This window comes from Hibiscus syriacus, unplaced genomic scaffold (genome assembly GCF_006381635.1).
Source record: "Hibiscus syriacus cultivar Baekdansim isolate YM2019G1 unplaced genomic scaffold, ASM638163v2 tig00112634_pilon, whole genome shotgun sequence".
In the NCBI taxonomy this organism is placed as follows: domain Eukaryota; kingdom Viridiplantae; phylum Streptophyta; class Magnoliopsida; order Malvales; family Malvaceae; genus Hibiscus; species Hibiscus syriacus.
Window position 1 is genome coordinate 232543 of NW_024063372.1, and position 23587 is coordinate 256129.

The 23587-nt window shown below is 33.2% G+C and overlaps 1 protein-coding gene and 2 pseudogenes across 1 annotated transcript; 2 read left to right on the top strand and 1 right to left on the bottom strand.

Moving 5' to 3' along the window:
- The first annotated feature begins 112 nt into the window (after positions 1-112).
- Positions 113-9177, top strand: LOC120182241 (thermospermine synthase ACAULIS5-like). Its single transcript, XM_039187241.1, has 12 exons — positions 113-117; positions 192-197; positions 7277-7443; positions 7541-7607; positions 7725-7819; positions 7926-8028; positions 8114-8202; positions 8290-8446; positions 8525-8600; positions 8673-8731; positions 8820-8956; positions 9051-9177. Exons 3-12 carry the CDS (start codon positions 7295-7297, stop codon positions 9127-9129), a joined length of 1011 nt encoding a protein of 336 aa, XP_039043172.1. The 5' UTR covers positions 113-117; positions 192-197; positions 7277-7294; the 3' UTR covers positions 9130-9177.
- Positions 9178-9454: 277 nt separating this feature from the next.
- Positions 9455-12076, bottom strand: LOC120182240 (annotated as a pseudogene).
- Positions 12077-18205: 6129 nt separating this feature from the next.
- LOC120182262 lies at positions 18206-23489 on the top strand (annotated as a pseudogene).
- Positions 23490-23587: the final 98 nt, after the last annotated feature.

Here is a 23587-nt window from a genome sequence, read left to right on the forward strand (position 1 = left end):
CAAAGAGAAAAAGCCAAGGAGCAGTGAATGAACAAGTGGTCCCTTGTCTCCAGTGCTTTGCTGCAAATAATACAATTACCATCAGTTATAATCCCCATTCTTTGAAGTCTGTCTCTTGTCGGTAGTCTATCCAAAAGACCCATCCAAGCAATCATAATATGTTTCGGTATGTGTAGGGGAAACCAAATAAGTTTCTGCCATGGTACTTTCTCCCCTTTCAATTGAATCTCTTCCCAAATATCCCTGATCTGATTTGCTCCAGTAAAAAGAATAGGATAAGCTTCAGTCCTCAATTTTAAAATTCTGTTTAAGCATCAACTTGCATTAGCACCAGCTTCAAAATGCCAGAAGTCATTCTCCTTGAAAACGTAGCTTTTGAGCCAAGCTACCCATAAAGATCCATCAGCCGCGAGTATTTTTCTGATGAGATTCATAAGACAAGCTTTGTCCCAGGATTTAATATTATTCAATCCTAGCCCTCATTCGGATTTTGAAAGAAAGATTTTCTCCCATCTTACTCTAGCTCATGTAGCAGCTTTATCATCTCTTTTCCAGAAAAATCGGGAGCATAGTTGATCGATCTTATTGATGATAGATTGCGGCAGAATTAACTGTCTACACCAATAGTTAGCAACACTGAACATAACAGATCGTATAAGTTCAAGTTTGCCAGCATAGCTCATATACTTTTCCGACCAATGATGGAGCATTTGTTTGATTTTATCAACTAAAACCTCACAATCCTTCTCAGATAGCTTTTGAGTGACTAAAGGGACTCCTAAGTATTTCACAGGCACAGGAAAGCAACCTTTTTTGAATCCGATAATCTGCATGATATCCTCAATAATACTAAAAGAGATTCCAGCAGCAAAAAACTCACATTTAGAAGCATTGAGTTTGAGTCCATAAATTTCATAGAATTGATCAAGGACACTTATGAATCCAACAACATATTCAACATTACCTTTGCAAAAAATCATCAGCAAAGGTTAAGTGAATTAAACTAATCTTCTTGCATTTAGGGTGATAACCAAACATACCTCTTGCTGCTGCCATATTAAGCATTCTAGAGAATACATTCATTGCAAGGACAAATAAGAAGGGGGAAATAGGGTATCCCTATCTTATTCCCCTAGCTCCCTTGAAGTAGCCAATTAAACTCCCATTCAAAGAAATTGAGAATATTGCTTGAGTAAAACAAGCTTCAATCCAACCAATGAAACTCTTAGGAAGGTGAAGAGCTTTGAGAATAGCTAAAATGAACCCCCAGTGAAGAGAATCAAAAGCCTTATGAAGATCGATTTTCAAGGAACATCTTGGAGAGATAGATTTCATTCCATAACCTTTAACCATTTCTTGAGCAGGGAGAGTGTTGTCTACAATGCTCCTTCCTTTAATAAAAGCAGACTGATTTAAAGTTATCATCTTAGGAAGAAGATTAGTCAATCTTTTAACCAAAATCTTGATAATAGTCTTGTAGATCACAAAACAACAGGAGATTGGTCGAAAGTCTTTAATCGAACTGGGGTTAGGAACTTTAGGGACCAATGCAATAATAGTAGAATTGAAGGTTGGCATAATGAGGGACTTTTGAAAGAAATATTTAACTGTTGCCACAACATCATCCCCACAATAAACCATGTTTAACTAAAAAATAAATTTTATACATTGAAAAATAATATTTTTGTCCACACAAGATCATAAAATTATTTTTATATTATATTATATTTTATATAAATAAATATGATACTTATGAAAATTATTTAAAAATATAAGTTTGATATACTAATTATATTAATTATATATTAAATATATTTTTCTTAAAAGTTAGATAATGTAACAATTAAAATATTTTATGAATTTTTATTTAAATATTTATAATTCAATATTAAAGTTTAACTTGTTGAATAAATATATATTACAGAGATAATTTGATAAAATATACATTCAAGTAATATTATATTCTTTGAACCAAACACTGTAATCTTACATTCATGTAATACAACATTCCCATAGTAATGTTACATTCTTGCTAAACAGACTAAACAAAATAATACAACATTCTTATAGTAATGTTACATTCTCATTTTCAAAAATAATCTTATATTCCGTGAATCAAACGTTCCCTAGAGTATCTTTACGCATTGTTCCTGTTTTTCACATTTGTGGATGCAGCCATGCTGTTTAATGTATTTTGGGCTAAATGTTTGATTGTGTAGTACTGTCCATCTGCGCAGGCGTTGATGGATTACTATTGTTTAGCCTCCTTTTCTTGCATGCAAGCCTCTGGTGCTGCAATCAGTGCCGAAATTATTTCTCTTCCAAGATATTTTATTTTCTTTCAATAATTTCTCAAAAGAACCACCCCTAACATTTGTATTGGAGAAAGGCTGAGGTGCTAACTCCAAGACTCTCAACTTTATCGAAATGTCACCTTTTTGCTGATCCTTTCGCTGATTAGAAGTTCACATAGAATTTGTTTTTATTAAATGTAGAAATTTTCTGAATAACAATGAAGAACGAAAGCAAATTAGTGTTAATTATCATGGAAGTTTAAGAATGATGAAGAACACAGAGATGTTATGCTTTTGAGTATGAATTATTTTATTTTGAATAACTCTTATAAATATATAAATTTTTTTCTATAACACACTAATACGAGAAGCTGCTTGAAGAGTTAAAAAAAAAAAAAGCAGGATGACTACATAGACGCCATCCGTAGAGAAAAATGGTCTTGGACAGATGATGGAGGAATCAATATGATTATATGGCCTCCAACTTGGTCGATACTATCAACTCATATGTCTGTAAAATACTAAATTATACTTCAAAACGTTGTTTATTATTTAAGAAAAAAACTAAATGCTAATCTTCATTAATTAATTACTATCATGCGTAACGTAAGACAAGATGAGACTGATAAATTATTTTACGTGATCAGCAAAAGGATGATATTTTGATACATAATTGATTAAAAATATTATATTTATAAAAAATTATTTTAAAGATGTAATTTTTTTTGTCTATATCTCACACTTTTTCGTCCCAATTCTATTTAAAAAGGCCATTAAGATATAGTATTATATACGAAGTGCATTATCAAATCAAAGGTTGATTATTGTCAAAATAAAAGTCTTTCTCATGTCAAAACATAGATTGACCACGTCTCCTTCCAAAATCAAGGACTTAGTGGAATTGTAGTGAATTCAATGAATATGCCAAGATTATATAATAGAATGGAATTCCAGTTTGACTCTTCTTCTTAATAAAACCATTTAGTAATGAGCTAGTGAGGTCTGATGTTGATAAAGCACATTATGTGACATTTAGACGTTGAGGAGCAGACATCCACTTTGGTTCGGTTTTCCTATGGATTTTAAGAAGCACTAACTGCACGTGCGCGAAAGACAAATTGACGGCAACTTACTCGATATCTCTCCACTTTGCAGGACACAATCTATGAATATTGAGAAAGGGAAAAGGTATTTTGTCTCCTCCTCCACCCAACCTCCTTTTCTTTGCTATTTCGATTATGATTTGAATTTGAAAAATATAATTTCAGCAGCTTAAATTGAATTCAAAATAATTTAAAATTTTTGGTAAATTTTAATTTACAAATTCAATGATTATTTTAAATATGATCTGAACATAATTTGATAAATTTAATAACCGTTTTGAGATAATTTAATCAATTTTAATGATATTTTGTAATAATTTTATAAACTTTAATGATTATTTTTATAACTAGAATTATGAATGGGAAAAAAATGATAGTGGGCAGAAGCAGCACCAAGCACGCTCGCCTCCATGCGTGGTCTCCACTCATGCATCACCAAGAAAATGCTATCACACTGTTATATATATATAAGCTAAGATAAAAAGCATTAATGGATTCTAAGAGAACACACACAAATTCATCCACTTGGCTTCAAAATAAACACCATATACATATATTCATATAATTATTATTTTACTATTTAAAATTTATACTTCACGATCACGTTTATTTAAATAATATCTATATTAAATTCTAAATATTAACCCTACTCTAAAAACTAACCCTAAATTTTAAATAAATCATATGAAATTCAAATAAATATAATTGTGATAAAAAATGGCAACGGCCAGATTAAGTCAAAATTTTTATCGATCCAACCTGAGAAACATACCTCTCTTCTCAATTTATATTAAGTATTTTTTTTAAATAGTCTAAGGTAATTACAAGGTATAATATATTCTAACCATTGTCCAACAATATACACATTACAAACACGATTACTCGAAAAATTTCAAAGGATAACAACTCTCCATGTAACAACTGATTCATATTAAAAGTGTTTTTTTTTTTGTGTGTGTAAAGAACAAAAATCATTGTAGGAATTAAGGAAAGGTGATGTTGGATTATTAAACCATTGACTAGAGGTTGGGATAATACATATGAGATAGAGGAGGGGTAGGTTTAACCTTTTGAAATAGTAGCAACGATTGTGACTTGTAAGCATCCCTTGCAATAAACATTGGGCAATTCCACAAGTCATTTCTGAATATATAAGATTTTGGTCGCACCCTTGTCTCCCTCCCCAACCCATTCCCAATTACAAGAAATTAAAAACAAAAATAGTTTAGCACTTTGCCAATTTCTTTTGGTGCTCCAATATCCCTCTCATTTCACTAACTGTTGTTTATCATGGAGATAATTGTTGTTTATGATCATGTTTACTTTATTGTTGTTTGAACACATTAAAATCACATCAATATTTCTCTCCTCTATGTCTATAAAATTTTAAAAATTTTAAAGAAAGAGATAGATTTTTTTCCGAATAAAATTCACTATTTCACATATAAAAAGAGTATTGATGAGAACCTAGAAGAATTTAAGGAATATTTGAACTCATTTTGTATAGTGACATTGTGACAAACATATGTGCAATCATTGGGACCTTAAAAATAGATTAATATTCCTTGGAAGTCATGAATTAAATTTTCAGCACTTTCAAAAATCAGTAGAGTTAACAACGCATTAACAAAATGAATAAAATGAATGATGTTGATAGTTTGGGGATGAATATAAAATGTTTTAAAATTTAGGAATCGATTTAGAATGAAGATTATAGTTTAGGAACTGACAAAATATTTTAAAAATTAAAGAACTTAAAATGAGATCATAGTTTAAGGATATCGGATACCATTGCGTCCACATATTATAAACATCAATTCAAAACCAATTTATCATTCTCAACCAGGCATGAATGGAAGCAAAATTATAAACAAGTGCTTGAAATAATTATGTGGGAACAAATCTAGAGATTTTCCAAGAATCTTAATCTATGAACTACGATGTAATCGAACTTAACATCAAATAAAAAGAGATCAAAATACCTTTAAGATCGTTTATGTATCGAAATATTTTTTTACTTGTATAAGTTACCCCAGAGATGAACACATAATTTTATGCGAGAGATGCAAAATTTTAGAAAGTTATGTTAAAAATTTAAGGGTACGATATTAGATCATAAAAAAAATACTTAAATTATACGATAATTTAAAATTTTTAAAAGATATGGTCACTCCACTAACACCCATCTATCCATCTATGATTATCACCATTGCCCTGGCTACCTACGTTACAAGAAAAGAATATACATGAACATACCATATCAGAATATACATTTTTGTTTTTAAAATAAAGTGGAATTATTTAAAAAAAACAAAAAACAAAGTGGAGTCACCCCACGCTTAACAATGCTCTCATCTCCCACAACACCATGAATCCGCCCCTTATATATTGGCAAATTGTATTCTTGTCCCTCATTATTCTTCTTTAGTAGGCTTTTGTCACTTGGATATAGTACTCCCCACTTTACCACTACCCCACAACCAATAAAATACAAAAGGGTCAAACTACAATGCACGTCCTTAAACTATGGATCGAGTTTTTAGTTTGCCTTATAACTTTAAAATCAAATCTCTTAAGTATAGTTCTAATCTGCCAATCTAACACTTTGCATCCCTAACTAGAACGTTTCAAAAATTTAAGATCAGTTTAAAATTGGCTTATATATCAAACAAATCCCTCTTATTATACTAAAAGTGGAGTTGGCTCCTAATTTGAATTATGTATTAAAGGATTCCTTATTTGAAAAGTTATGTTAAAAATACTGATAATTTTATTACGCTTTTTCAAATAATAGTTCATTTAATCATAATTTTTCATATAATGACCCATTTTATCAATATTTTTTCACATAAAGACTCATTTGAATTATGATCAAAACCAAAGAATCACTTGATTGTTTTAGTATAGTCAGAGGGGCCAATTTGATATACAAGTCTCTAAAATGAATACAAAATTTAGGGACTTTAAGTTGCAATTTACTCCAAAAAGAATACCATTTGGTTTTTGTGGGGAGTGCAAGTGATAGAGAAAAGGACAAAGGTTGGCTAAAAAAGTACAGAAACTTTAATCCATAAATAAATCTCTCACTTTGCACTCCCCTCATTCACCCCTACCCCATTGCCACATCTACTTTTATCCACGTGTCGAACACAGGGATCACCACGTCTATATTGTGGGATCCACAATAACCCACGCGGACAAATATTCCTCCGTTTTCTTCCTTTTTAGCCACCAACTTATAGATATCATATGCGCATGCTTCCTCCATAATTCTAGAATGACAGTCAATCTCTGGGAAATTTCACCCATATTCTTTTGATGTCAACACATGGCTTTGGAAGCCCCAAGAATTGAAAAAAAAGTTCAAAACCTATCGGATGGGTGTATAATTTTACTTTAAAAGGATAAATTTATAAAATTTTAGGTGAAACATATAAAATTTTAAGAGAGAAAAAAATAAATTATCAAAAAGAATATAAAAAAAATTAATTTTTTAAGAGATGACTACTTCTCTAATCCCCTCAGTCCATCCCAGAATATTGTCATGCCAGCTTAGAACATCACTAGGTAAAACAGCCCATGGTGGGTGGTCACCATTGATGAGGTTACCATTTCCATGAACACTATGTAGTACCATGAAAATGATAATTGGCGTGAAGAACCCTTTTTTGTGTGCACAGAAAATCCGTGGGACTGTCCGTGACAGCATCATTGCCCGTGTTTGCCAAAACCCATTATGATTATCTAAAAAGATTATTTCTTTTTTTCCTTACAAATGTGCTATAAAAAGCACTACAACCTTGGAGTTACCACCACCCGCACACACTTTGCCACCTTTTGCTCTCTTGCTCTGTTCTATCTTGCTTTGTTTCAGGAAATTGTCTTTTTGTTTTTATAATGGGTGAGGCTGTTGAGATCTTTTATCCAAATGGTTTCTGCAATGGAACCACAAAGAACCAACCTGTTGATGAGACTGATCACCAGTTTGATTCATGGTATGAGGAGACCATTGATGAAGATCTCAAATGGTCCTTTGCTTTGAAAAGGTTTGAGCCTAATGCTTTCTTATATATGTATGTATGTTTGTAAGTATGTATATGTATATATGTACATGTCTTTAACTCTATATATCTGTATCAACAGTGTGCTGTATAGAGGTGCTAGTGAGTATCAAGATATAGCACTTTTGGACACTAAACGTTTTGGCAAGGTACGTATAAGAAGTATCATCCATGGTGTTGTTTGAATGATTCATTTGTGTTTTCTTTTCTTCAATTCGTTTGAATAATTGCTTGTGTTAATGTATGTATAATATGCTTGCATGTAGGTGTTGATGATTGATGGGAAAATGCAAAGTGCTGAAGTTGACGAGTTTATCTACCATGAATGCTTGATTCATCCAGCTCTTTTGTTCCACTCCAAGTAAGTCCATTTTTATCTACCATGAATGCCTTTTTAAAGAGATTTGAGTCTGTCAGAATTGAGTTCAAGGTTCGAATCGAACCCTTTTACAACAATGTTGTTGCAGGCCTAAAACTATGTTTATAATGGGAGGAGGGGAAGGTTCTGCTGCAAGGGAAGCACTTAGGCATAAGTCCATTGATGAAGTTGTAATGTGTGATATTGATGAGGTGACTTGCTTGGTTTCATTTTCAACATATGGCCAGTAACTTTGATTCAGCACCATCTGATGATTCTTAAGCTAATAACTTGCAGGAAGTGGTCAATTTTTGCCGACGGTACCTCACCGTGAACCGTGATGCATTCTGCAACAAGAAGCTTAACCTTGTCATCAATGATGCCAAGTAACTACATTGATCGAGCTTATTCGATGATGATTTTGTTACAAATTTGAAGCTAATTTACTTGGTGCTTGTTTGTGAAACATGAAGGGCTGAGCTGGAGAAAAGGACTGAGAAATTTGATATCATAGTTGGAGATTTGGCAGATCCTGTTGAGGGAGGGCCTTGCTATCAACTTTACACTAAATCATTCTATGAGAAAATTCTGAAGCCTAAGCTCAATGAAAATGGCATTTTTGTCACTCAGGTTGGTTTTTGACTCTCATGTAGGGTCATATTTATGCTATTATAATGAAATATAAAGATGAATTTGTGTTCAATATAGGCTGGTCCAGCTGGAATTTTCACTCACAAGGAGGTATTTTCCTCTATATATAACACAATCAGGCAGGTTTTCAAGTGTAAGTTCCAAAAACCATACTCCAAATTTCTGCACAAAAGATTGAATTCTAAGAGACGTGTGTTTATTGCAGATGTATTGGCATACACAGCTCATGTGCCATCTTTTGCTGATACATGGGGATGGGTTATGGTATGTGAATCAATGTTCAAATTTGTATAGTCAAATGGACCAAAATTACATTTTTTATAGCCGTTGATATTTATTTGCTTTAATATAGGCCTCTGATCAACCATTCTCCATTGGTGCCGAAGAAATCGACAAGCGGATTGCCGAAAGAGTTGATGGTGAATTACTCTACTTGAATGGCTCTTCATTCCTTTCCTCTGCAACCATGAACAAGACGGTTTATCTATCGTAAGCCCCCTTAGCACTGTTTTCTCTGTCCACAAAACTCGAACTCGAGATCTTTGTTTTGCTAACCGAGATTGCTACATTTGTTGTTTCACAGGCTGTTGAATGAAACCCATGTTTACACTGAGGAAAATGCAAGATTTATACCTGGACATGGATTGGGAAACCACTTTTGAGATTTGCAGGGCCTTAATATGGAGAGAGAAGTTGTAAATAAAAGATAGCATCAAAAAGAACTTTGCTTCAAAGAAATCAGTCATCAATTGTTGGGAGAAATGTTGGTTTTTGATTTTAAGACAATTTATGTGTTTGGATTTGTGTTGTTTTCACAGATCTAGTTGCAATGAAACTAAATGCATGAAAGCTTCTTTTTATCTGTAAAATCAAACACATTCTACCAGTCCAAAAGTCCATACATATAATACAAGCTTACATATCAAATATGACAACTATGTACATAGGTTTTCATTGCCACTCTAGGTCAAGTTCTGAAAACTATCTGTGAGTAACACACAATAAGGATCAGGCGGTCGGGTATGTCGCGTCCGGCCTGTCTTGATTGACTTGGTTGAGATTCACAAGTTTGGGGAGGCGATTGTTTCTTATGCCCAGTTCCTCGAAAATTCTCTTCAGTTCTATGATCAAATCGGTTCTACGTTTGTTCATCTCTCTAGAGTCCTGGAAGCTCATAGTATGATTGCAGTATAGAGCCATCTTTAACTTATTAACGTTCTCGATCTCCTTCACCACCACAAGGTGGTTAGGATACCATACGGTACTATTGGCCTCCAAATGCCTGCAGATTCGACATGTCGGAACGAATGCATAAACCATTATGTTCCATGAACATTTTCTTGTGTATACTAAAGAAGAGATGAAGCTATATTAAACTTACTTCCTTATTTCTTCTTTCAGCCTGCCAATCGTCTTCGCCGGTGTCATAAAATCAATAGCGAACTCTATGGCATCACCCATATCAGGGCTTCTGTAATAGTTGCTGATGGGCTTTGTGGCCAAAACCGAGTTCGGGTAGTACACCTTTTCGTTATCGAGCTTCAAGAAGACGGTCGTTAAGATGTTCATCTCCTCTACCAACAACTGTGAGATACCAAGTGATCAAGAGCATAGTTAGTAATCTTTTTTTTCTTTTGCAGAAATACATACAGGAGCATATGCTCTTTCAATAGTTTACCTGAACACCATCAACCACACAACAATCGCCGACATCGAATGGATGCATCACGAATACGAAAATGATGGCTTCAAATATAGTCTTGCAGGTATTTCCAAACATAAACATTGCAACTACAAGCTGTGATGAAAGCAGCAAAAGCACTTTCGTGGTTGCGATTTCCGTCAACAGAAGCCATATAACAACGGTAACGGCAACCAGGATCGCTGTCACCAATTTATTCAATTGTTTTACAGCTGTTTTGGTGTCACTCAAAGCATGTGCTAGTGTTTTCCGATCCTTGTAAACCTTTATCTGTATGAAATAACACAAAACAAGCATGTTAAACAACTGTGAAATTACAACTGTGAAGTCATATGCATTGAAGTCTCACATAGAGCTCTTACCACCCATTTTGTGAAACTTTTTCTGTCAAATTTTCCGGCGTTTGATCCTTCGAACAATGGAAAAACAAGCTCCACCTCCTCTTTGATCATGAACCTTAAAAGGTCATCTTCATCGATGTAACTGATCATAAAGAACATATAGTTAGTGGCAACCAAAGGGAAAACAAGATCAAAAGAAGCATCATGAACAGCTAGTTTTTGAACCTGCGATTGTGATTACTATCGTGCCGAGCAACGTTGTAGAAAATCTGATGAGCAGAAAACTGTGCCTCCTCCTCATTAGTGATTTCTTTATCTGTTTGTTCACTGCCTTCCTCATAAGTATTGTCGTCCAAGGAATAGGAGATTGTGGAAAGCCCTGAAGTGATGATAGCATCAACCAACACCTTCAAGTGCCAAGAAGAAACTTTTTCTTTCTCCAATTTATGGACCTTTCCCATGTCAATCAATTTTTTTGTTTTAGCTCCTTTACCCTTTTTGGCATTGCTAACAGTCAAATGAGCCGTTGTTTTTTCATCGGTCTCCATTAGCGGTCGTCCTGAAAGGGTCCGAAGTATGTAGTGATAGAAGACAGATTCTTGTATTCTGTCAAAGAATTTGTTCATATCTAAGTTGGAGGCCAGTATCTTTAACAACAATATCTTCAACAACCACATGAAAGCTCCGATGAGAACGCTTACAAGAGTATACGTTACGTAATCGAGAATCTTTGTGGCGGTCTTCGACCTCTCGACATCAAGAAACAGAAAAACCCAAGTAACAAAAACTAAGTTCAACCATATGAACACTTGCACACTGGTATTCAAACCGTGAATGAAATACAGCACTTTCTTCCTTAGCAGAAAGTTGATCTCGACCAAGAAGACGACGAGACGCATAAACCAACGAGTAACCAACATACCACAGAATATAACCATCACAAGAACACACCATTTCCAAGTTTTCAAGCCCCAAAAATGGTGGCTTTTCAGTTTATCTACGGTTAAGCTAGCAATTAAGCATGCCAAGAGTAACAAAAATATGAACCACTCAATCACAACCTTAGGTTTCACTCCATTAAGCTTCTCATTATGCAGCTTAACTTTCTTAATTATCTCTTCGTATTGTGTTTTCTCCATTGGGGCCTGTAGAGGCCGTCGATAACGTCTTCGAAACGGCGGAATCGGCCAGTGTAATTCGTCCCAACTTGTTATTAGGGGAGGCCTTACTAAAGGAGTGTCTATAAGGTGAGTTACCACCAACTTGTTCTTGATTAGCTAAACCATTCTCTTCCATTTTATCAGTTTCAACAAGATAAGATTGTTCCCCGAATCTCGATTTCGGTTTCGAAAGTGATCTTCTTCGAGTAAAAGGGGTCTCATTACCTGCAATTGGGACCTTTGGTGGCTTGTTTGCAGCTGGACCAAATGTTCTGGTATTTTGCTTGGGGTCCAATGTCTCTGGTTCCTTTGGCCCTGCACCAGGAACATTAATCACCACTTCTCCTTCTTCACCGCTCGTCTTCTCCGCCATGCCTTGAGCTTTGAACAGAAACCCTGAACAAGAAGTAAACCAAAAACATTGATGATCAATTTCCATGAGGAGCATATGATCAGACTTACATTTGCGAATTAAAAAAATGAAATTTTACGTTGAAAAATGCAAGCTTTCTTTATGAGGATATTAAAGAAACTTCGAAACTCTCATTAAATGATACCCTTTACAGAAAACGAACAATTATCAATTTTCACCATTCAAAATATGCAGATAATCATGGGAGTTTACTAACCCTTACCTATATAGTACAAAAGTATAAAGAAAAGCAGGAGAAACAAGCAAATCGAAAAGGATTACGAGGTATGTTTAGTTGAGACAATGATGAACAAGCACTTAGACCTCTCTCTCTCACGTTACAGGCCAAGAAAATAGATTGTGGAGTATGAGTCAAAAAGGTGAAAACCAAGACTCAGAATTTTCGACGTAGTAAAACCTGTAATTGTTCCCCCACTTGTAGGTAGAGGAGACGTTATATATATATACACACATAACCAGAGTAAAATTCTTAGTTTTATATGTTTTTAGTACCTGTGAATGAGCGAAATTAAAGATTAATATTAATAATAGAAAATAAGAATATATTCATTAAGAAAATAATAATAAGTTAATTTCAGTTTTTGATTACTCTCATTTTACGGTCCTAAAATTTAAAAGCTGAGATTAACTTCTTATTTTTTTAGTGAATAATTTCTCATTTTCTACCCTTAATCACAACTTTTAATTTCTCATCGTCTAACGATCCTAAAAAGATATAAAATTTATTAGTTTTACGTTATGTAATTAGATCTTAGCTATATATATATATATGTTTAGATTCATCTTAGAATCTTAACTTTCGTTTTTTTTCAAATGACATACATATAATAATTCCATAATGTTTTAATTATAGGGTAAACTATACCATTAATCATTTAATTATTTAACCCTTTTATTTTTACCAACGTTATTTCAATTTTATCAATCAGACCACTTACTGTTAAAAACCAAACAATGCATCTGACGTGTATTTTTTTATATAAACCACTTTTAAGAAATGGTTTTATTTTATTTTAAACCCTAAATAAGTTGCTGAAAAAAGAAGAACACAAACAATAAAGTGAAAGAAGAAAAAGAGAAGACTGAAATCAAAAAATGAATACAAAAATGTGAAGATTGTGGTTTTGTGGAGTTCGTTTAACGATAACCACTAGTAGAACTGACAAGAATAGGAATAAAAGATTTAGGGGTTATTAAAATTATGGAAAAAAGTTAGGGTTTGCAAGTGTTTTTTTTTTGTATGATCTACCAGTAAGTGGTCGATCAAATTTGTTGTTGTTGATCTTCTAAGAAGGATTGAAGCCATGGAGCAAGAAAAAAACAAGAAACAAACATTTGTTTGAATTTTTACTTATTTCTTTTTGTTCTTTGTGAGAGTGATATTAAGAATTGTTATCTCTTAATTTTATTTAGACTTTATTTTTTGTAGGACTAAAAATTTAGGGTAATGTTATGGATATATGTGTTTACAACATTTTATGAGTTTTAATATTTGTGTTTAGGGTAATGTTGTGTGGTTGTTATGTTGTAATTGAAGTATTAATGTAATGTAATGTTTATCATTGTTGGGTAAAATGTGTATGAAGAAAGAAAATATATCTAACCAAGATACATAAACAAAAAAGATATTTCGATACAAAAATACCATTGCATTCATTTCATAATTCTAATAAGTTTGAAAAATATTTCATACACCATATGTTTGACTAATATGCATAATCAAAATAAGGCATTTTAGTAACATATATGAGAAATGTGTCAATAAAAGATGTAAACCAATTAATAAAGGCTAATAAAAAATGTGTTATTTCTAATCACAACACCATGATAGATGCAATACTTTGCATATTTGGTCAAATATCACTACACAAAAACAAACAAACAAACAAAATATTTCTGTTGTAAGCACAATCAAGTATCATCATATGCATATATGGAGATGATTGACTGGCGGAACTACCTTGACTTAAGGGTATAATGGAATTGGATATTCATCTAACAGTATGGATCTTTGAAGCTTAGTTTGATGTTGGAGGAGCTTATTGACGTTTTTTTATTGGAAGAACTACCCTGACTTAAGGGTACATTGGAATTAGGCATCCATATTACAATATGGACCCCTGAAGTTTGGTTTGATATTGAAGGAATTTTTTGATGACTCTGACTGAAATAACTACTATGACTAAAAGGTACAGTTGAGTTAGACATCTATCTAACAGTATGAACCTGTGAAGAATGTTGTGTTAGAACTTATTGACAACAATTCTGACTTATTATATTTTTTCTAAACTTCAAAAAAATAATGAAAACAATAATGGTAAGCTAATATGTCCAAAAACCAAGTGCAACTAAATATCCAGATCGATAATCAAACCAACTGCTATAAAAATAACAATGAAAATAATAATAATAATAAGCTAATATGTCTAAAAATCGTGTATAACAAAATATCCAGACTAATAATCAAATCAACTATTATAAAACAACAATAAAAACAATAATAATAAGTTAATATGTCTAAAAATCAAGTACAACAAAATATCTATACCAATAATTAAACTATCTGCTATAAAAACAACAATGAAAATAAAAAAGAAGTCTCAAAATCAAGTAGAACAAAGTATGTCTCAACACCAAGTAGAACAAAATATGTCTAAAAAATAACATACTAATAGTTTTGATATTCTGGTGGAAGTCTATTGGAGCGGTCTGATATTACCACGAACTTGATCTTTGCATGTTCTCACATTATGTCCAGACCCTTCACATTTACTACGAAATAGTTTAACATCTCTATTTGTAACCTTCCAGCTAGGGGTGGTGTTTCACCAGTCTTATTTTTTTGTGCGTGATTTTTTGGAAGCCTTCTCAATACAGGTGGTAGGATAGGCTCCACTATTTTAATATGAGTCCATTGATTCTGACATATAACCAGACTTATAAAATGAGAGTAGATGACCTTTAAGGTTTACAATATGTAGCAGTTATCAACATATGTTTCTAATCTTTTGTGATTCGTTAGGATAACAGAAATGACATTGACACAAGAAATACATGCGAAAACAATAATTAATAATTATGAATGTATAAACAAATAAATAAACAATATAACAATACAATAAGTAAAATATTTATAATGTTAAGTATCATGTCTAACTTGACTGTGAAAGAGAAGTGTGACTTATTTTAAGATTTTTCTTTGACAACCACTTGTATGTTGTCTTTGATGAAACTTGCATGAAAAAATTAAAATGATTATAATGTTCATCATAATGAATATGTGTGAAATATTATATGTACACTATAATTTATATACCTTCATTCTTTCTATGGTAAATTGGAATTCACTGACATATGTTAGTCTAGCAGTTATTCACAATTTATCCTTCAATATTTTCTCATTATGATGACCATTGGACTTAAAGTTTGAACATTAGTGCCTAAAACATGGTCTATGTTATGCATTGGGATACAATTTTGTCACAATTTCTATAAAACCCTGTGCACACCGAAAAAAAAATTAGAAAGAAAAGTTAAATTGAATTAACTAATTTAGATTTAAAAGCAATAGTAATACCTTTTTTCCATCGATCATGAATGTTAATCTATGAGAATTGTTCAACTTCAAATCATTCCTTAGTATTTCTAGAAACAAACATCGAGATGATTGATTTTCACCCTCCATAACAATAATGAATAAATAGAGTTATCTGCATCCATCCCAACAGAATATAACATATGATATCCATAGTATTCTTTTAAGTGACAATCATTTAGACATATAATGGGCATACATCCTGCTTTGAAGCCATCATTCATTGTATGCAAACTAACCGGGAGGACAACAAAAAAAATTTATCATTCAAGTAAAAAATTGTGATTGTCCCTGGATTTATAAACCTAATATCACCAAGGAAATCATATAAATTGGTGTATTATTCTTCGTAGTTCGCCATGTAACTATTTAAGTGTCAAAGACTTTGTTTTATAACACTTAGATAAAGATACCATGATGCTATACTAATCACACATAGATTGCTTAAGAGTGTTCACATAGTAATTGGGGTCAACATGAAATGTATGTAAGTATTGAGTTACTAACCAATTAACAGTTACGTTCGAATTTAAAAAAAAATTTAGGACATAAATGTTTATTTTTCACTGATTTAATTTGTCAAGTACCATTAACAATATCTTATGGGTTCATTAGAGCAACCCATAAAATTCAAGGACAACCTACCTTACATTTTATTTGTATTCTTTTATTGTCATTTCTTTTAAACTTGACACAATACATATTCTAAATATCATAGGTTCTAATTACATCTCTCAAAATTTTCTTGTCGGTAAAAATCAATCCTACCTTTAATATAGGGGTTGACATGTATGTGGAACTATTAAATTTAGGATATATATTATTCCTCTGTGGATTATCAGAATCTGACTCATCTACACTATATAATAAGTCATAATGAAAACTTTTAGTGTCACTTTCAACCCTTATTTCATTACTACCCAATCCAACATTCACATTAAAGACTTCATCTTTAAAATGTTTAAAATAATTTTTACTATAAGTAAATCAGAGTCATTACTACTTAACTTTAACCCTTAGACCCTTCAGAGCTTGACTCAAACTTAGACTCAACCCTAACCTTATATAGTTCAACAACATTTTCACCAATATTAACTTCTTCCAAATAGATGTGAACATAATGATTAGTAGATAAAATCCTAAGCATTTTAAGTATATCATCATCATTGTCGAGTTGTTTCACCTCTAGTGGATTATTTGACACTTTCCAAAATATTTTAAAAACAGACATAATTCTCAATTTATCAACCATATCAATAACAACAAACATGCTCATTTCATCAATATCATAATTACCAAAATAATCCACCAATTGACAAAAATATTTCATCTTTCGTCTCTCAATAAAGAAATCACCATGGTATATTACAGTAGTAAATTTTCTTGAGTTAATACCTATTAATAAAAATTAAATAAATTTTTATTATTTTTCATACAATTACTTAATATGTAAATTTAAAAAAAGTCATAAACATTAAGTGCAAACCAAAAAATAATAAATTTAAGAAGATAGGAGAGGTGGAATTGGGATTAGAAGATAGGAGAGACTAAATTACCTAATTTTAAAATTGACAGAAATCTATTAAATATTTCATTCATTGGGAGTAGGGCCATGCACTGGATTGTTCCATCTATGGTCTATGGATGCAGTTGGCAACAATAGAGTTTTCAATCATGAAGGTGTTTTTTAAGTACAAGGATAGTCGGTTAACTTTTGAGTTTGACTCTATTTTGGTAATTCTGTTTTTCAAAATTTTAATCATTCATCTTTAATATTATTAAAACGTTATTTAATTTATTTCGATATAATTATTTATATTTAATTTATCAATCAATTGATCAAAATCAAATAATATAAAAATGAATATTTCAATCTAATTTATTTTATTTTAAATGATATAATTTTAAATTTTAATTTTACTTAATAAATCTATTATCTCATCGACTATCATTATTAGGAGAAACAAGTTTGACACATGGAATTGAAACAATTCAGTCCACACTTGCCTTGCCGATGTACTTTTTGTGAGCAATGAATAGGAGCCGACTATACTAACTCACTGTGCTAGCATCCTCATGCAAGAGCGAAATAGTTTCAGCGTGTTCAAATCCTGCACTTTTTGCCATTAGTATATCGTAAAAGAAAGGTTGCATTTTGTAAGCTCAAAGTTTCCTCTTTTTTCGTTAAGGGGTATTTCGAGTGGAGGAAATGATGATTACGCGCGGGGGGGGGGGGATTTTTTTTTAAGAATTTATTATCCATGATTGAATGGAAAAGATTTCCAATTGGGAGTAATAATTCATTCCCAATAATAATTTTTTAAAGGTGTTTTACGGACAAATTTTCGGGAGTAGGGCCATGCAGTGAATTGTTCCATCTATGGATGCAGTTGGCAACAATAGAGTTTTTAATCATGAAGGCGTTTTTCAAGTACAAGGATAGTCGTTTAACTTTGAGTTTGATTCTGTTTTGGTAATTCTGTTTTTATCCCGAATTTGTGTTGGCAATGAATATTTTATCCCGAATGCTTAATTTAACTGCCGAAAGAGGTATATTTGGTTTTCATCCAAAATGCAGGAAGATAGGGTTAACTCATCTCTCGTTTGCAGACGATCTTTTGATTTTTTGCAAAGGAAATATTGAATCAGTGGTAGGTGTCCTCAGTATCCTTGATCAGTTCTATGAAGTCTCTGGACTTAAATTGAACTCTTCTAAATGTGAAATTTTTACAGCGGGGATTCATTCAAGAACTATTGAGAATTTAAAGCTGATCACTGGGTTTCAATTAGGTAGTCTGCCTGTCCGTTATCTTGGAACTCCACTAGTCACACGTAAGCTTACCGAGAAAGATTGTCAAGCTTTAATCGACAATATCAAGCATAAGTTGCACCATTGGTCAGGGAAAAATATCAGTTATGCAGGACGTTTAGAGCTCATTAGATCTGTCTTATTCAATGTCAGCAATTATTGGTGCAGACAACTTGTACTGCCAGCATCAATTCTTAAGAAGGTGGAACAACTCTGCTCCAGGTATTTCTGGAAAGGAGCAGAAAAATCTGCTGCTGGTGCTAGAATAAGCTGGGATACTGTTTGCCTCTCTAAATCTGAAGGAGGACTCGGTCTGAAGAATATTAAAACTTGGAATAAAGCATGCCTTATTAGCCTAATTCGAAAAATCCTCGCGGGGGATGGATCACTGTGGGTAGCATGGATTAAAAGCTATGTTTTTAAGGAGCAGGATTTTTGGCAATTCCAAGCTGGTACGAACGTTAGTTGGAGTATTAACAGAATTTTAAAATTGCGGACAGAAGCGCTACCTATTATTTCTGCCGATTCTCAGCAAGTTAGGGAAATTTGGGACTTGATTCGACTCAAAGGGCAGCAAGTTCATTGGCACAAACTAATTTGGTTCCCACTGCATATTCCAAAGTTCAGTTTGATAGCTTGGATGGCTATGCTAAACAGGTTGCCTACTAGAGATCGACTTCTTAGAATGGGAATATGCACAGAAGATCTTTGTGTAAACTGCAGCAATTCTCAAGAGACAAGGGATCATATCTTATCGCAATGTCTTCTGGCAGTAGGACTCTGGAATGCTATTTTGAATCTTAATGGGATGAAGTCTTCAATCCAGACATGGGATGAAATGGTTTCAAGGTCAAGTTCTTTATGGAAAGGGCGGTTACCACCATCTTGAAAATCTCTTGGACAGCTTTTATTTACTTATTGTGGCAGGAATGAAATCAACGAATGTTTCAAGGCCGTTTTAGAACGGTTGAATGCTTGCTTAAAGAAGTTAAAGACCATGTTGGAATTCGACTTAGAGGAACTAATATTAATAGACTTGATAGTACTAACTTAAAGCTTTGTAATGTTTGGGATATAGTCTAACCAATCTTGTATAGGATGTTCTTTAATTTTGTGATGTACGATTGGTTGATTGGTTGTATCTGAACTTCTTTGGGTAATAAAATCAAAATTATCCAAAAAAAAAATTCTGTTTTTTCTAAGTTTTAATCACTCGTCATTAATATTATTAAAACGTTATTTAATTTATTTTGATATAATTATTTACATTTAATTTATCAATTAACTAATCAGAATTAGATAATGCAAAAACTCAATATAAAAATAACCATTTCAATCTAATTTGTTTCAGTCTTAAACATCACAACTTTATTTTATAATTTTACTTAATAAATCTATGGTCTATGGATGCAGTTGGCAACAATAGAGTTTTCAATCATGAAGGCGTTTTTCAATCATACAATGAACTTCCAGGATTTCAGGGAGAGGAATAGGTGTAGAACCGATCTAATCATGAAATTGAAGAGAATTATGGAAGAGTTGGGCATAAGGTATGATCTCCTTCCACCAAGACACTCGAGACAAGCCAGACGCAACAGCATATGCGCCACCTGATCTTTGATTATTGCTTGTTGCTTACAGTTTTCTATGTCAAAGATAAGCTTGCCCTTTGTACTCGCAAATAGTTGTAATCCAACATGGATTAGTGGAAAATGGTTACTGCCGAAGACAAGTTACAGCCTACATATATGTAGGTAAGTCATATTGAATATGTATGCTTGAATTAGATCCATGGACATGTGGAGTTAAGAACAATGCTATATAAGCCCTACGGTTTTGATCAAGTAAATTACAGCGTTGAAACTTTTCAGAGGAAGCACACAAGGCGCACCATAAATAGAGGCCTCCCATTGAAGTTGGAATAACAGAGTGATGAACAATACAAAAATGAGAATTGACTCAAGAGTATAGGGGTGATATTATGTTAATCTATTTAAATTTTATGTGATATAATATTATGTAAAATAAAATGATAAAATATATTAAAATCTTAGAAAACAGGTCGGGTTCAAGACTTAAATGGTGGAGCCTAAACTCGACCTATATTTTCAATAGATTTAATTTTTTTATACTTAATGTTTTGTTCAAATACTTATTATTCTTGAATCCCCATTGTGGCTGCAGGCAAAGAGAGTTGAAAGGAAAATAATCTTATCTGGTTTCATTCCACAGTGCAGAAACTCAAAATACTACATGCTTAAAGCTATTCAAGTTCCGTTGCAATAATTGACAACAGTTAATGAATCAGGTTTTTGAAGGGTTGACCTCATCTTACTGAAGAAGAACGAGAGTCCTTTTGGGTACATCCGAAAATAATTGTACTTCAAGAAATCGATTTCTTTTTTCTTTTTTCCATCCAAGAAAAGGGTTACATTAATTTTCTCAACATTACCTAACCGAGCATAACCAGAAATCAAAGAGTTTCATGAAAGTTTATCTCTTTGATTCAAAAATTCAAACAACACTCTTGCTTCTCCAATGCTCCCATGATATTTGCATTTAACAACGAATTTTCTCAAGTTATGTCCGATTCAAAGCCACGTAAAGCCACACAAACATGCAAAGCTTGCACGTAACCAAACTCTTATACTCCAGAGAGCAAGCTCGAGAAAGTAATCGGATTAGGCTCAAACCCACTGGACCTCGTTATATTGAGAAATGGGTGTTCGGTTCAATAAGAGTTTGGGAGAAAGATTTTGGATTTTTACTTAGACCAATTTAATAGGATTTTTAACTAATGAAGATTTATTTAATTATTTTAAATTAAGATCAAGTTGATAAAATATGTAAATTTTAAAGACTATAATTATTAATAAAAAAATATTTATATTATATTAAAAAATTTTAAATTTTAGATGCGACCGACCTCCTGTCCACCTCCGTTCGCCTATAACTACTAACATTGCCATGGTGAAATTTTTCAGTTTCAGTTCTTCTTCTTCTCGACTCTAGAGGATTCTCCAGTCTTCAGAACACCCATTTTTGGGTGTTGAAAACTTGGAAATTGTGTGTACTTGTGATGGTTATATTCTCTGGTATGTTGATTACTCGTTGGTTTGTGCGTCTTGTTGTTTTCTTGATTGGGATCAACTTCCTACTGGGGAAGAAAGTGCTGTATTTTGCTTATGGTTTGAAGAAGAGTGTTTAAGTGTTCATATGGCTTAGTTCAATTCTTGTTACTTGGGTTCTTTTGTTTCTTGATGTCAAGAGATCGAAGACCACCACGAAAATCGTCGACAATAACATGGGTTCTTGTAAGTGTTTGTCAGTGGAGCATTCTTGTGGTTGTTGAAGACTTTGTTGTTTATTATCTTGGCTTCCAATTTCCATAATAACAAATTCTTTGACAGAATACAAGAATCACTCTTCCATCAGTACATAATCCAGACCCTTTCGGGACCTCCATTGATGGAGTTGGCTGAAAAAGCAATGGTTCATTTGGCTGTTCGCAATGCAAAAAAGGGTAGAGGATATGAACCAAAAAGTTTATTGACATGAGAAAAGTCCATAGATTGAAACGAGAAAAAGTTTCGTCTTGGCGCATGAAGTTGTTGGTTGATGGGCTTTCCACAATCTCCTACTCCTTTGACGAAAATACTTACGATGAAGACGGTGAACTAGCAGATGGAGAGATCACTAACGAGGAGGAGGCAATTTATGCAGCTTATCAAATTTTCAGAAACATTTCTCGACCGTATAGTAGGTTAGAAAATCAGCTTTTCATGATGCTTGGTGCCATTTCTTTCATTTTTTGTTTAAATTTTGCCTTTAACTGTAGTCTCTTTATGATCAGATACTTTGATGAGGATGACCTTTTAAGGTTCATGATTAAAGAAGAGGTGGAGCTTGTGTTTCCATTGTTTGAAGGATCACATGCTGGAAAAATTGACAGAAATAGTTTGACAAACTGGGTGGTAAGAGCACTATATGAAACTCTAGTTATTTATATGGTTTAAGCTAAAAAAAAGGCTTGTTTCCTGTTGTGTAGGTTTACAGGGAGAGGAAAGGACTAACAAACACTTTGAGTGATACCAATATAGTTGTAGATCAATTGAACAAACTTGTGAAAGCGATCTTGACTGTTACTGTTGTCACTTTTATTATATGGCTTCTTTGGTGGGAACTGCAACCACAAGAGTGCTTCTCGTAATTTCAGCCTTTTTGTTTGCAGAAACCTCCAAGACGATATTTCAAGTTGTCATATTCATATTCGTGATGCATCCGTTTGACGTAGGTGATCGTTGTGTGGTTGATGGTGTTCAGGTAAACTACTGAAAGGGCATGCTTCCCATATGCATTTCTGGGAAAATTTAAAGGGTTTACTGACTAGGCTTCATCACTTGGTAACTAACAATTGGTGGTCGAGGAGACAAATATTTTTAGGACAACCTTCTTGAAGCTCAATAACGAAAAGATGTACTACCCGAACTCAGTTTCTTCTCGAAGCCTATCAGCAACTATTACATAAGCCCTGATATGGGTGAGGCCATAGAATTCTGCATTGATTTCAGGACACCAGCAGTAACAATAGGCAGGCTGAAAGATAAAATAAGTTGAATGTAGATCAATCCTTGCTTTAGATCATATAGGATCATGGTTAATGGAACTTATTGGTCTATGCATTTGTGCTGCCATGTTCAACCAGGCACTTGGAAACTTCTGTCATATGGCATCCTAGTCACCTCGTGGCTGTGACGGAGATCGAGAATGACAAGAAGTTAAAGATGTCTCTCCATTGTAATCATACAATGAACTTCCAGGACTTCAGGGTGAGTAACAGGCGTCGAACTGATTTAATCATTGAATTGAAGAGAATTATGGAAGAGTTGGGCATAAGGTACGATCTCTTTCCCAAACAGGGGAATCCAAACCAAGACACTCGAGACAGGCCAGACGCAACAGCATATCGGCACCTGATCTAATATGGATTATGGAAAATGGTTACGGAAGCTGCTCTCAACCTGGTGTTGGGGTAGCCTACTATCTTACCTCCCCTTACCCCATACATATGGGAAAAAGG

What these genes read in the sequence shown, in the direction of transcription:
- LOC120182241 (XM_039187241.1), top strand. Translation starts at nt 7,295, where the DNA reads ATGGGTGAGGCTGTTGAGATCTTTTATCCAAATGGTTTCTGCAATGGA. An exon ending in TAATGTGTGATATTGATGAG is followed by an intron (nt 8,029 to 8,113) that starts GTGACTTGCTTG and finishes AATAACTTGCAG; the next exon opens with GAAGTGGTCAATTTTTGCCG. An exon ending in CTTGTCATCAATGATGCCAA is followed by an intron (nt 8,203 to 8,289) that starts GTAACTACATTG and finishes TGAAACATGAAG; the next exon opens with GGCTGAGCTGGAGAAAAGGA.